Source organism: Myotis lucifugus, unplaced genomic scaffold (genome assembly GCF_000147115.1).
Source record: "Myotis lucifugus unplaced genomic scaffold, Myoluc2.0 scaffold_114, whole genome shotgun sequence".
Classification (NCBI taxonomy): Eukaryota; Metazoa; Chordata; class Mammalia; order Chiroptera; family Vespertilionidae; genus Myotis; species Myotis lucifugus.
Genome location: NW_005871162.1, coordinates 2,754,455 through 2,769,683, shown reverse-complemented (window position 1 = coordinate 2,769,683; position 15,229 = coordinate 2,754,455). Strand labels below are relative to the sequence as shown.

Below are 15,229 nucleotides of genomic sequence, written 5' to 3'. Positions count from 1 at the left end.
TCTCATGTCTGAGTTCATGGATATGTTTGTGGCCATATATATTTATGTAAATAAATTATATTGTACATTGAACTCATGAAACAATGCAATGTTTGGCTAAAAAATGTCACCAATTTTTTTTAAATATCACCTTTATATAATGTTAATTTTTTGTGTATTCTTTGTATATAGCATATATTTTTCTTACCACTTAAGCCCTCTAATTAAATATAAACTATGTGTATACTAGAGGAAAATTAATATAATTAGAATGCCTTAATGTTATGGTTTAAAATGTTTATAAATTTTTCTATTTTGGCAACTGTGCATTTTCCTATGTGTTAGGAAATTCCTGGATATTCAAACTCTTAATGTCATGAGTAAGTATGCAATATGCTAAAGCCATAAATGCCATGTTCAATTATAGTTTTCCATAAATATTTGTATTTATTTCTAAAATAAAGGTAGGCTATGTATAGAATATGCTTAATCATTGGAACTTTGGAGTGATAAAAGAGGAGGAAGCTAGTGGGACGTCAGGTGGGCGAATTACATTTCAATAACGTTTATGAGCTTGGGCTTTGCCGAGACGTGTTTGGGGGCATTCTTTAATTTATATTTAAGTCCATTGATGATATTGAAAATCTATTCATGGTAGCCTTTGTTTAAAATGTAATTTTTATTCACTGAATCCATTAATTGTTAAAGGGTTGTTATCAGGGGATTATTGTAGGGAACGTGTGGTATTAGAAAAAGTTTGGAGGACTTCAACCCAAACCTGAGAGCAAGGTTGGCTCTGTATCAATAGCATATATTGCTGTATTTTTTTATTGCTGTGTTAGGAAAGTCTGTGCAATAAGAATACCTGGTAATCTGACCATTTTTATGATGTATACTAAGAGTATAAAGATCACTTGTAATTTTCATTTTAAATATAACACTATAGACCTGAAGGGCTAAGGGGCATTGTGTTGGCTAGAAAATATGAGTTAACCAATATTTGCGTGGACTTTAAGTATTATGGTCTTATTTTGAAGAAAAATCTTGACATTCCTGAACTACTCTGTCCTAAGAGGATAGCCAGGGAAAGAGGTGATTTGTTTTCAGTGCCTCTAACTTCATGAAGCAGGATTCATGAGGATCCCTGGGGAAAATAATTAATATGTTTGGTGCAAGCATAAAATACAGGCTTATTTAAAATCGAGTGATTTTAAACCCCAGGTGTTATGTATAATGCTTAGAGTAAATCACTAAATGTCTTCCTCCTGTGGAATGAGGATTAGATATTGTTTAGGCAGTAAAGTTAACAAAACATTCTTCATGCAAATCAAGGATGCATGAGGATAGCAGATCTGTTGTTTATTTATTTTTTCAATGAGCAATCTGATTCTAAAGTAGAATCCTATGGTCTATAATAATGCAATGTTATAAAACATTGAAAGGAAACTGTAATCTTATTGAACTTTATTATAATATTTACTTTGAGTTTAGCTGTTCTTATAGTAATTAGAAATGTATCTGAGGAAAGAGCACATTTGTACATAAAATATTTTCTCTCATGTTTTTCTAAATTCATCCTACAAAAACGTCTGGTAAGAAAACTAACTCTAGTTAGACTGAAGGAATGTTTTAGAACATGCAGTTTCTCAGTTCCTCTAAGTGAGAGGAACTAAATAGTTCAGAATCTACTTTGAGATAAATTTAAAGGATTTCTAATTTGTTTGAAGATTAACTGCTCCTATTTATTGAAAGAATAATCCACCTTGAATTGTTATTTTCTAAGTGTAAGATATGCTACATTTAGGAAAATCTTGAATTAATTTGCTACCCTTACTGTAGTTACCCTGAGCCATGACAATGCAATTTACCTTGCTTTATCTCATCTGGAAAACATGTTTATCTGGAAGACTGAGGGCAGTGAAACACTTTGCCAAGTTGCTGTGTTGATTGTATAGTATTTTGGAAATTGAAAATATTCAAAGCGTTCTAAATGTTCTACTACTTACTATAACATCTTGTGTGCTTAAGTCACTGGGTTTAGCGTTATATGATTTGCTTAATATACAGGGTGGTCCAAAAACTGTATATATAGTTTAACAGCTTATAGCTCAATTTTGAAAATTAAATGTATTTTATAAACATTGCCTTTATAATTATTCCAAGTGTGTGTATACATTTTTGGGGACACCTTATATTAGCCAAGTATTTTTCAAAATTGACTTTTTCATGTTGTATTTCTTATAGATCTATAACTGTAGAGAAGGTAGGGGCTTTTTTCTTAGTTTTACCTTTAAAATGATACTTTTAAAATTTATCGTAAGGAAAAGTAAATATTCAAAGATACATTCTATTAGTGAATTTTATGCTTTAAATTTTTTTTTTAGTATTTTGATGTAACGGACTTTTTTTTTTATTCTTGAATAGTTTGATATATTTTAAAAGTAAAAACAATTTATGTCAGTCTAAATCAGTATTCTATATTAGTCTTCTAATTAGATGCTAATATAAACCATCTAGCCTGGAAAGAAGAATTAAGGTTGTTCCAGGTCAATATTAGGAGGTTGGTAATTTCTAATTATTTCTGGATTATTATAAAATAAATATATTTTATTTTAGACAGAAAAATATATTGATGTATAACAAAGTAAATATTTTGTACAACACAAATTAACTGATAGAATCTTGTAACTAAATCTACCGACATCCTTAGATATAAATAGTGTTCTTTGTTAACAAGATGTTTTCCTGTAAGTAAAGGGAAATTCATGATTTATGAGTTTAATTGCTCATTTAAAGTTGGTTCAATTTCCTCTGAACATACAGATAAATTTATAAGGCCAAATTTGTACTTTAGTGACTGTCATGTGATAGGTTGTGTGCTATAGTTGGAAAATTAATTACTTGAAACTCCCTCAATACATGCTCTGTTTTCCTGCTGTGTTTAAAATTGCACTTCAAGGACAGAATCAGAAAAAAACAGCACAGCTTAGGAATAGGAAAGAAGACATTTAAAAGATAAACTTTTTAGCAAGCTTATAAAAATAGGGAACTATTTTTAAATATTGTACCTTGCTTATTTTAATAAGTATAATTTATTAAATGTCCAATAATTTTATGGTTGTTGACAATTATGGATAGTTATAATTAGTTTTAAAAGTCAATTCCGATACTTGGATTGAGGGATTTTTCAACAGATTCTTGTCACAGTAGAGAAGTATTGGTTTGAAATCGGTAAACTTGCCAAACATTTGGGTTTTATATTCTCGGTCTATCCTGATCTTTGTATCATTGAGGATCCTACTAAGTAGATGCTTAATTAGGCTTCATTTTGAAAGGTTCCTTCTCCCAACATAGACTCCTCTGACCTTAAAAAAGTATCATTGTAAGATCAGCTTTTAATAATGTGTAAATGCTAATATACACTGAAAGTCTTGAGGCTTCTCTTTCATTGTTAGGAATCTTTTTAACAAATGCTTGGTCCTTTAGGACATATGTTTACTCAAGTGCAATTAAATCTGATAGTAGGACCAATTGTATGTCTGTTGTAAATGTTGATAAATGGGAACATTAGCCAATCAACCAAGTTTCAAATAGTGTCATGCACCCTTGTGAAAGACTGCATTTATGGATAAACATGCCCCCCCTTGTATGTGCCTTTTTAAATTAAGTTGATTATAAATTATTATTTTTGTTTGAACTTAATATAATCAGTTGAAATGTAATAGTTAATACATTATATTGACAAGGGAAAATTTTTGATTCACACAATTTTATATAAAATCACCATTATATTAATTCTCATGAGCTAACCAAATATCTTAATGACACTGATTACCTTATGTATCTGTTTATTTTCAGTAGATTGTTTTTATTGGAAGGACCAATACAGACAACTTTCTTATATATAAAGTATGTTATACTACTTTACTTGACTAAAAGCCCATTCTTTTCATAGCTTGCATCTGGATGGTACCTTAAATTTTAAAATGTTTGTTCAAAAATAGCTTACTATAAGTGATGAAATGCTACTTACTCTAAGTGATGAAATGATACTTTATAAATGTCATCTATTTCAGTATATTATATGAAAATATTTTATTTCTCTTTTGTAGTTCATATGGTGGAATGAACAACAACAACAAAATACTGGGCATTCTCCTTTATAAAGTCTTTATAATTCTTTTTTTTAAAATATATTTTACTGATTTTTTACAGACAGGAAGGGAGAGAGATAGAGAGTTAGAAACATTGATGAGAGAGAAACATCAATCAGCTGCCTCCTGCACACCACCTACTGGGGATGTGCCCGCAACCAAGGTACATGCCCTTGACCAGAATCGAACCTGGGACCCTTGAGTCCACAGGCTGACGCTCTATCCATTGAGCCAAACCGGTTAGGGCAAGTCTTTATAATTCTTAAGTCTAAAACTAATATCCTGCCATAGATGTGACAGTAATGGACACCTAAGAGAGGGTATACTTTTACTGTCCTTAATCACTCCAACCGGTTATTGGTTAAATGAACCATTGGAAAGAGTTCTCATTAGAACTACCATTAGCAGCACTGAAAAGTAGAATGTTTGACTGTGGCAAAGTAACAATTAAGGAAAAGAGGGGAGATAGGAAGAGTGGAGGGGTACGCTTAGCTTCTTAAGGTTCACTGAAGTCTGTGATTCATTACAATAACATACGTGAAATAAGTCTTTATATTTTATTGCCATTTAAATAAGATATGGCTGTTCAAATAATATTAGTTGACTGTTTCTCTTTTTTTTAAAAAAAAGCTGTTTTCATAAAATAGTTTATAATAAAAGCTAATCACAGGAAGACAAGAAATCCAATAACGATTTTAATATATTTGGTACATTGAGATTTTATGATTCAAATGAATGTTATATCTGCTAATTAAAGTTAAATTATTTTTATATAAGACTAGTTAAGATCTTTTAATAGATCCTATCACATAAATGATGGAACAATTATTTAATGGGCACTTACAGTTGGTAGTGAGATCATTGTCAAATCTTTCATTTTCATCCTTTGATGTAATAAAAATTTTGTATAACTTTCTTAAAATGTTAACTTATTGGTGCTAAGTGTTACCATATTCCTCAAAGAGTAAAAGCATTGGTGAATTACTTGCATAGTTGTAGCATGTACCTCCTTTTAAAAACATTCTAATTAAATACTGTATAATAAAATGTCAAGTTCAGGTATCACCATGAGAATATTTTTTTGTTTTTTCCTTGTTTGATGTTTTATTTCACGTTTTTTGTTGGGACATATAGCATCTAGTAGAAAGAAAGTTGGCCTGTAATCAGGAGACCTCTGTCTATTTCTGGTTCTGCCACTGAACTTGTTTTGTGACCTTGGGTAAGTCACTTGAATTCTATGTGTCTCAGTTATTCTCTAAAATTAATGACTGGTTTGAGAAGAATTTTGAATGTTTGAACCCATATAACATAGAAAACATTGCTGCAGTGCCATTATAAAATAATCCAAGATAAAGGAAAATAGTAGGTAAAGAAAGAAATATTTGTTGTTTTTATGTTTTATACCAAAAAATGTTTTCTTAGAGATGGAATATGTATAAGCAGTTATTTTATCCACTTTATGCCAATTTTATTTTAACATGTGAGGAAACTATTTTAGTAGTATAATAAATATGTCTGTAGTGAAATTTTGCATAGGAGAAATAATGCAAGATATACAATTCAGCTGTCCTATGATATTAATATATCTCTGATTTTTCTACCTTTGAGAAATGGATGGACTAGGGTTGGGAAAAATATGGCATATATCATATTAATGTATGAGTACAGTAATGTTCTTGTGGTCAATCCTATGAACAGAGTCTGGGTTGTACTATAATTGTGATGAGACTTAGTGTCTCATTTTGAATAGGTCAAAGATGTGTTTGTATAATAATCAAAATTACATTATTAAGTTTCAAAATGTGTTATCCTTTTCAGTTCTCTATAATTCATACGAGGAATCCTTTTTTCATAAGAAAAACATTTTGGTCATGTACGTTTTCCTAGTCAAAAGTTTTCATTTTTCTCAATATTCAGGAAAAGTGAGAAATTTGTTATAGGAAAGAATTCTCTAAAGAGTTATAATTCCAATATACCAGTATTCCAAGTGCAGTTTGATACAATATGGTCTTCTATAAACTATGATACAACTATTGCAGAAGTGAATGTGGTGTTTCTATTTAAGAATTTTGTGGTACCTGATTTAAAGCTAAGTAGGTAATTGAAATAGGAGATTTCGGCTTTGTTATGTTGTGTTCATGTGTCGATCATACTAACACTAATTCACTAATATCTTTGGAAGAATTTTTTTTTGGAATGCTGAATTTAGCAGACCTTTCCTGCTTTCAATCACTGTTTCAAATGTCTTTTGAACTTCTCTACAGCCAATGGCGAAAGACTGTTTCCAAAATGTGTGCCATATCTGTTATAGTAGCTGTTGGATTTGGATGGGCAGATTTGAAGAGAGAAACATCAGTGATCGCTGTGGTGTCTATAAGAACTTTCTTAATAAATAAGCATTATCAGGGAATCCAATCCAATAAAATTGGCCTAAATTGAAGGTTAACTTGAATTTTTAATATTTACATAAAGCCATATATTTCAGCTACTCTTCTCATAATGAATTTTATTATATTTGTTACTCTCCATCATATTTTATGATATTTTGCTGTACTGAAGTCATTTAGTAAACATTGGCCTGATGACTGTACTTTATTTTCATGCATGTGCTGATCTATTTGGGAAATTTAAAAAGCATAAAATCTGTTGGAACTGTTTTTATTGCTCTCTTTGAAGATGTTTCAATTAAATTTTATTTTTTACATGATAATTAAAAATCCTAAAAGGATTTTCACTGATCCTAAATGGACTCAGTAACGCCTTAAACAGTATGGTCACACTAGTGACATGGTTTTTATTCAAGGTCTCTTCCTTCAGCATCAGTGATCAGGATTGGCTGTCCACAAATACTTATAACCTTTTGAATCCGCTTTTTCTCCACACTAACTTTATTTCTCTGTTCCTACTAACCCATAGTAGCTTAACCAATTCATCATCAGTTCTTCCCTTTGTTTATAGAATGTGTTTGATGATATCTTTCCTACCATTATGCACAGGATTCTTTCTCCAAATGATTTGGGCTCTTTCCTTGCGTGTCACTTTTACCCTTTGAGTATCTCCACTCACACCCATCTCCTTTGTCTATGTCTGTCATTACTAGATGTGGTCACAGAAGACGTGGACCCCACCAGGAGAAGACATTCAGGTCTGTCTCTTCTACTGCTTTTCTCTGCTATTTTTCTATTTAGTTAACTTACCTTAGGAAGTTTTACTATTTTTTTAATCCAATTTTGCATTCTCCTCTAATATAACAAAATGTTAAACTCTTTTAGGTATTTTCATTTTAGGTAGTTGTATAGTCAACTTTTAACGACAGCTGCTCCAGTTAGATGGATGAAAATAAAATGATTAATTTTTGTGTTATATTTCCCCCCATAACTGGATATATATATATATATATATATATGATCAACTAGATTATATAAGTTAATTATAATTTGCTCTTCAACTTATTTTAGACTTAAAACTTGTACTCCACTTTTTAAATAATAACAAAAGTATCTTGTTTCTAGCATGAGTTCAGCAATGTGCTAAACTGTGGAAAATATGAAAGACCTACATGCCCTAAGCCAGGGGTTCTCAAACTACGGCCGCAAGCCACATGCGGTTATGTTTGTGTGCCAATGTGGGTGACTCTAACAAAGGTATAAAGTCAAATAAAATCTGTTTTAACTAGAGCATTTTATTTCTATCATTAGTTCAGCAATGTGCTAAACTGTGGAAAATATGAAAGACCTACATGCCCTAAGCTATCAGTATCTTTGAGAAGTTAAAATATGTGGGTAACATGTTATGTTTGTGTGCCAATGTGGGTGACTCTAACAAAGGTATAAAGTCAAATAAAATCTGTTTTAACTAGATGGCCAGAAAGGCTTCATGGAAGAAGTAACACTTGAACTAAAACTTGAACATTCATTCAACACTCATTTAAAAAAAATTTTTAATTGATTTTTACAGAGAGAGGAAGAAGGGAGAGAGAAATAGAAACATTAATGAGAAACATCAGTTGGTTGCCTCCTGCGTGTCCCCTACTGGGCATGGAGTCCTCAACCTGGGTATGTGCCTTGACAGGGAATCCCAACCACCAACCCACACCCAGCCAGGCCATTGAACGTTCATTTTTTAAGCACCTGCTGTGTGGTACTGTTCAAGGTGCTGGAAATAACAGGGCACAATACAGCCCCCTATCCTTGTGGGCTTTTCTAATGTGGGTCTAACAAGTAAACACAATAATATTACAGATATAATGAGAAATTATATATCTATATATTTAACATATATGTTAGTGGAATCACAAAGTGTGATCACTTCCACCTGAAAAGGGTAGATATTAGTTCAAGAAAGACTTCATAGAAAAAATGACCTTTGAGTTGCATGTTAAAAACTAGAAAGATGTTGGCCTTATGTGTAGAAAGCATTTCAGGGAGGAGAAATGATATAGGCAAAATAATTCAAACAGGTTCAGAAAAGTAGGCAGGGAGGGGGTCTGAAGATGGTGTAGGTTATTGAAGCATAAAGTAGGGAGGAACAAGATCAGATGTTTCTTTCTGGAAAGATTAGAAGCTATATTTTAAAAAATGTACCTGTGCACTATAAGCAGAAAGATAATTTATGAGGATAATTCATCAGTCAGTTAAGAGATGATAATGAGCTGAATTAAAGTATCAATAGAGGCAATTGGTACATCAAAAGTTATTTAAAGGCTTAGTTACAGATTAGATATTATCAATGCAGAGAAAGGAGGAATAAGATAAAAATCTCAGGTGACTGACTGTTTGGAAAGATGGTGGTACATGTTATCGAGAGAGGGAAGGTAAGTTTTAGGGGAAAAACAAAAACTGTGATTGGGAGTTACAAAATAGTCGTGGGGATGTAAAGTATAGCATAGGAAATATAGTGAATAATCTATAATAATGAAAGCATAATAGGCTAATTAGACCTGATGTCCTTCCTTCCGGACAAAGCCACAGTGGGCAGGGGCTGAGGCAGAGGTGGTAGAGACCCCCTGGCCGAGGTGGCGGTGGGGGGCGGGGGCTGGGGCCAAGGCCCTTGCATGAATTTCATGCATCGGGCCTCTAGTATTGTAACAACTATGTATGCTGCCAGGTGGGCACTGGAGATATCAGGGGGAACACTTTGTAGAGTAAATGATTGTCTAACAACTGCAGCCACTGCAGTGGTAGCTGCAGCTCTATGGCACTGCCTTTTCTCCTGGCATGAGGAAGCTGAAAAGTGAGCGTTCTCAGTTCTAGTTGTAGGCCTCTAACACTGTTAGGTTGGAACTGGGTCTGTATTAACTAACACTGGAATTTAGGATTCCACACATTCTCCTAAGCCTAGAAATAAATGAAGACAAGTGCATTCTGTTTCAAAGGAAATAAGAATTAAAGAAAGAATGACCGAGAAGATAATAAGAAAAGCTTCAGAAAAAAAAAAGGAACTAATTTTAGAAGAGAAAGGAGTAAATTTTCTAACAAGCAACTCAGAATGGATTTCACTTGTTCAATAAAAGTTACAGGAAGTTAAGGCTTTTCAAAAACTCACTGGAGTTTGTGACCAATAAAATGTAACATCTGTATTAAGCTATCACATCTCTCATGAATAAGTTGGTATTTTTCTCATTAGCACAAGCTATTAATAATTCAACCCAAATGTGATGGAAACATAATTTCATAAGGTTAATCTTTTCCTGACATATTAAATTGAAGCGTATGTTTATGTTTTACACCAAAAATCATAGGATCTTCATTTGTGTTAGTGGATCCTAGTATAGTCACTGAGGAATGGAGTTCATTACACATTATGAAGCACCAATAAACATTGATTGTAGCCCTCGCAAATCATAATCAAGTTTAGTGAGCTTTATTAATGTTTACACTTTTCCTTCTTATTCTTATGAAATTTCATGTAACAAATACTTTTATTTTTCTTTTTCTTGTTAATCCTCATCTGAGGATTTACAGTTACAAATATTCTATATTTTTGTAATTTGGAAAAAATTGAAAATAATATCTATAAAGAAGTTATTCCAGAGTTTTGTCCACACTAAATAATCAAAAAATGGTAGCTCTTAATTTATTACTACGAAAACAATTATATCAAAAGTTTATTTTAACAGACAGATATACTTATGTAGCTCTTTCCTTATGATTTATGATTGTTTTTAGAAAAATCACAGGTTTTGAATTTAAATTTAATATATCAATAATCTATAAACAATGAACTACTAAAGGGTTTAGATAATCTAACCCATCTCTATTTGTTTAAAAATAGAGAGAAAATAATTTTAATGGTAGAGCTAAGCATTAGACTATACTTACTACCAGTTTCGTTACTTATTTGTGGCACCAGAAATAAGGCAAACTACTTAATTCTAGATACTTTTTAAAAACATATTATGCTTCCTTTGAAGAACAATCAAATAAGTTATGCTTTATTCTCTATTGCCTTATAAAGAAACATGTTGGTGAGCAATAAAGTATGAGATTCCAAGGCCTGTGTGATCTTAAGTATTCATTGGTAAAAGAGAATTGATCACTTGTGTGTGTGTGTTTACTTTCAATCAACAGAAGAATAAAAACAAATGACCTGCCAAGATAAAAAAAAATTATTTCAAGAGTAAGCAAATAAATGCCTAGAAAGAAAAACAAACAAAGAAGTGTGGGCTACCACTTTTCTCATGTAGGACTGAAGGGCTGTTTTAAAGATTAGAGAAATTTTTTTAAAAGTATATGGCAGGTTGCCAAAATGATATTTTTAACATTTTTTAAATTATTCAAACTTTCAAATCTCCTCTCAAGATATTTTTAACACACACAACATACATATTGCTCAGAATTATATTAATGTATAAATAATGAAAATGGGTCTTGATTAAGATAGAAATAAAAATCTAAAGCAGAAACTACTAAATCTATAATAATAAAAGCATAATATGCTAATTAGACCGGACATCCTTCCGGGTGACCTTCCGGACGAAACCAGGGCTGCGAGGGAAGCTCAGGTCTCGGGTGCCTGCCGATGGCCAGAGGGAAGCCAGTGCTGGCAGCTGGGGGAAGGAAGGCCTACTCTTGCACGAATTTCGGGCCTCTAGTATCCTTATAAAATACCCAAATAATCTATTTGGCTATACTAGGCTCAAGTCATTCTCTAGGTATCATAATAGCATACTAAACTATTATATACATGATTGGCTTATATAAAGGGAAGGTTATTTCTGAAATTCTTATTCCAGTGACATGGAAGTATTTCACATTCTAAAAATTCATTTGTTCAACAAATATCTACTGCCAGGTTTTATTCTAGGCACTGGGAAAGTAACAGTGACAATGACAGTCAAGGTCTTTCTCATCATAAAAACTTCTATTATTAGGAAAGTAAATAGTAAACAAGACAGGTTTATTTTATTTTTATTTTTTGTTAATCTTCACCCATTGATTTTTAGAGAGAGAGAAGGGAGGGAGGGAGGGTCAGGGGGAGAGAGAGAGGGAAACAGAAGCATCGATGTGAGAGAGACACATGCATTGGTTGCTTCCCACATGTACCCTGACTGGGGCTGGGGGTTGAACCCTAGACCCTTTGGTGCCCACAGACCGATATTGTAACAGTTGAGTCACACCAGCCAGGGCCAAGATAAGTGTAGATATTTGTAAGTGATATTTGTGCCGAGGAGTAGGGGGGGCCGAGGGAAGGTTAATGGGGGAAAAAAGGAGACATATGTACTACTATTTGTAATACTTTAAACAATAAAATAAAATTTTAAAAAATCCTTATGTAGCCTATTATGACTTGGGTAGGGAAGGAGTTCTTTTAAATAGAGTAATCCAGTAAGTTTTTTCTAAAGAGGTCATATTTTAATTAAACCAAAAGAATAAGAAGAAACCAGCTATGCAAATTATCCATAAAGATCAATAAACAGAAGATAAAGCAAGGGCATTAAAGTTCAGAAGAGGAGAATAATTTGGGCTATAAATATTTTTCTGAAAATGCATTTAAGTATTGGTGACAGATAAGAGTTTTAAATAGTTAAGATTTGTAGTGGCCCTGGCCAGGTAGCTCAGTTGGTTAGAGCGTCATCCCCAATCCTGTCATCCCCAATCCTGTCAGGGCACATACAAGAACCAACCAATGAATGCATAAATAAGTGAAGCAATGAATTATGTCTCTCTCTCTCTCTCTCTCTCTCTCTCTGTCTGTCTCTGTCTCTCCCCCTCACCCCCCGTTCCTCTCTCTAAAATCAATTAAAAGAAGATTTGTAGAGAGGTGAATGAATAAAGTGTAGCTCTGGATGCTAGTTAAGTTATGATAAAAAGATTTTTTTTAAATCTTTTGACTCTAAGGAAAGGGTACATATATTAAAAGTCAGGTGAGTAATCAAGTATCTATAAAGAAAACATTGTGGCCCTGGCCAGTATGCTAAGTAGTTAGAGTGCCCTCCTGCCCACTGAGGGGCCCAGGGAGTTTGATTCCAGGTCAAAGGCACTTGCCTGGGTTGCAGGTTCAATCCCTGGCCCAGATACGTGTGTGGGAGGCAAGCAATCGATGTGCCTCTTACATTGATGTTTTTCTCTCTCTCCTGCTCCCTCCCTCCCTTCCACTCTCTCTAAAAATCAATGGGAAAAATATCTTCGGCCCTAACTGGTTTGGCTCAGTAGATAGAGCATCGGCCAGGTTCAATTCCAGTTAAGGGCATGTACCTTGGTTGTGGGCACATACCCAATAGGGAGGGTACAGGAGGCAGCCGATCAATGTTTCTCTGTCATTGATGTTTCTAACTCTCTATCCCTCTCCCTTCCTCTCTGTAGAAAATCAATAAAATATATTTTTTTAAAAAAGAAAAATATCTTCGGTGAGGATTAACAAAAAGAAGGAAAGACAGAAAACTATATAAACAGGTTGTAATGAAAGATAAATTAGTTTCATGTCAAAGAGGGTAAGTTAGCATGAATAATGCTACTTTAGGGATGATTTTCAAGAGAATTTAAATTAGGTTGTAATTTAACTAAAGAGAAGGTTGTTTCTTTTTATCAGTCTGTATGAAGGCTTGAGGGGATGGTATGCAGGATGTGAGAGTAAGGATGAGGAATGGAATTAATTGTGTAAAAGGCAGTTTAATGAAAAAGCAAAACAATAAGTAAATGTAATTGGATTAATTAATTATGTGGCATAACTTATGGGGAAAATACAGTTATAGGTAACAAGCAGAATGTGAAGGAGGTCGATAGGCCAATTCAGAGTAAAGGAATGAGAATCAGATGGAATCTCTGAAAAGAATATTAAAGATTACAAACAGCCCTAATATAGTCTAAGTTTGGGCTCATAGGGAAATAAGTTGAAGCATTGCACACACACACACACAATTGACCAAAGAAGAGATGCAACTCAAAAAGAAAAAGAAGGAAATGTTAAAAGGGAGGACATTGGAAAAAGATTTAAATGAGAGTGTAGTGTGGTGGTGATGGTGGTGTTGGTCTGTGTGTGGTATGTGGGTATGTGTGTATGTCTGTGTCTGTGAGAGACAGAAGAGAGATATTTCATGTATAAATATTTCAGATGCTAAGTTTTAGAGGACAGACAATCTCAGCCATTTATTTTATGACTTTTAATAAGCTTTCTAATCAGTAGTAATTGAGAAAATAATAAGTCCCATCACATACAGTTTTGCTGATAAGTGACATCATCACAACACATGTACAGCTCTCAGCACAAGTCCTGGCATGGACAGAGTATTATTTGTAAGAACTTAATTGTGCAGGAACATCTAATATAAAATTCTAGAACACAAGGTTTTAACTGTACTTTTTATAGCTTTGTTACATTTCATTTTCTATGCTTCACTCAATAAAATTCTAGTCCAAAGACATGATTGAAGAAAAAGGAAAAGCTAGCAGAATCTGGTGATCAGTGGGTATGTGGGCTGGCAGGCAGGGGAGGACAGCCAGCTGAGCAGCACGAGGAACACTTTAGGGTGACTCATACTCTATGTCTTGATTGTGGTGAGGTTGCAGGACTATGTACATTTGACAGATGTCATAGAACTTCGCACCTAAGTACTGTGAATTTTGATTTATGTTAATTACGCCTTTGTACATCTGGCTTGAAAAATTATTGAAAGTGAGTTGTTTTTATAGATTACCCAAGTACTGCTAAATATATGCCCTAACGTAGTTTGAATATAAGTTTCTTTGTACTCTAGTGAAAGTAGTCTATGAAATTTGTAACATCTCTTTTGAAGTATTATGAAAAGAATATGGCAGGGAGTTAGAGAAACAGCAGACAGCTATAAAGAATAACAGGTAACCTAAATATCTAAAACAGATTGTTAAGGTTGAGAACATCATTCAAAAGACTGTAGCTCATAACTATGAGCCTCAGGGTAGTGGAACAGTTTTGTAAGTTTCTAGAGCTTTTGTGTTTCATTTAATTTCATGTCTCGCTTATGCACATATGAAGTTCAGTTTTCCTGCATTCCTGAGAGCGGAGAAAGATAATTTTATAAGCAAACACCTTACAAAGAAAATCAAATCTATTTTCTCTCGTTCCAGATATGTGAAAATTCCTCAAAATTAATCAATTTGGAAATAAGTATCCCTCAAAATTGGTGTATCTTAATTACACAGTTAGGGTTGTTCACACTTCATTATTTATTTATTTTGTTATTTATTTTGTTAATCCTCACCCCAGGATATTTTCCCATTGATTTTTAGAGAGAGTGGAAGAGGGAGGGAAAGACAGAGAGAAACACCGATGTGAGAGAAGCACATCGATTGGTTGCCTCCTGCACAAGCCATGACCAGGGCCCAGGCCAGGGAGGAGCCTGCAATCAAGGTACTTGCCCTTGAACCCAGGATCCTTTGGTCTACAGGCCAACGCTCTATCCACTGAGCAAACCGGCCAGGGCAAGGTTGTTTACACTTTAAAAGCAAATGCTTCTGTTTGCTCCGGTACTAGTATGGATATAATTTGGCACATAATTTATCATTATTCACAAACTTATTTCCATACGTCTCAATTTAACTTGTTCCAATATTTGTTATTCTCTGTATTACGTCTGTTTTTAACAAATAATTTAGCTAACAACGTGTACTTTTTATTAA

General features: G+C 33.4%; 1 protein-coding gene across 1 annotated transcript in view; it reads left to right on the top strand.

The window, feature by feature from the left end:
• Positions 1-15,229, top strand: part of RIMS2 (regulating synaptic membrane exocytosis 2) — a 234,954-nt gene that overhangs the window by 110,313 nt on the left and 109,412 nt on the right. The window contains exon 18 of the mRNA XM_023757794.1: positions 7,249-7,278. Coding sequence (XP_023613562.1) covers positions 7,249-7,278 — 30 coding nt within the window. The remainder of the gene's footprint in view (positions 1-7,248; positions 7,279-15,229) is intronic.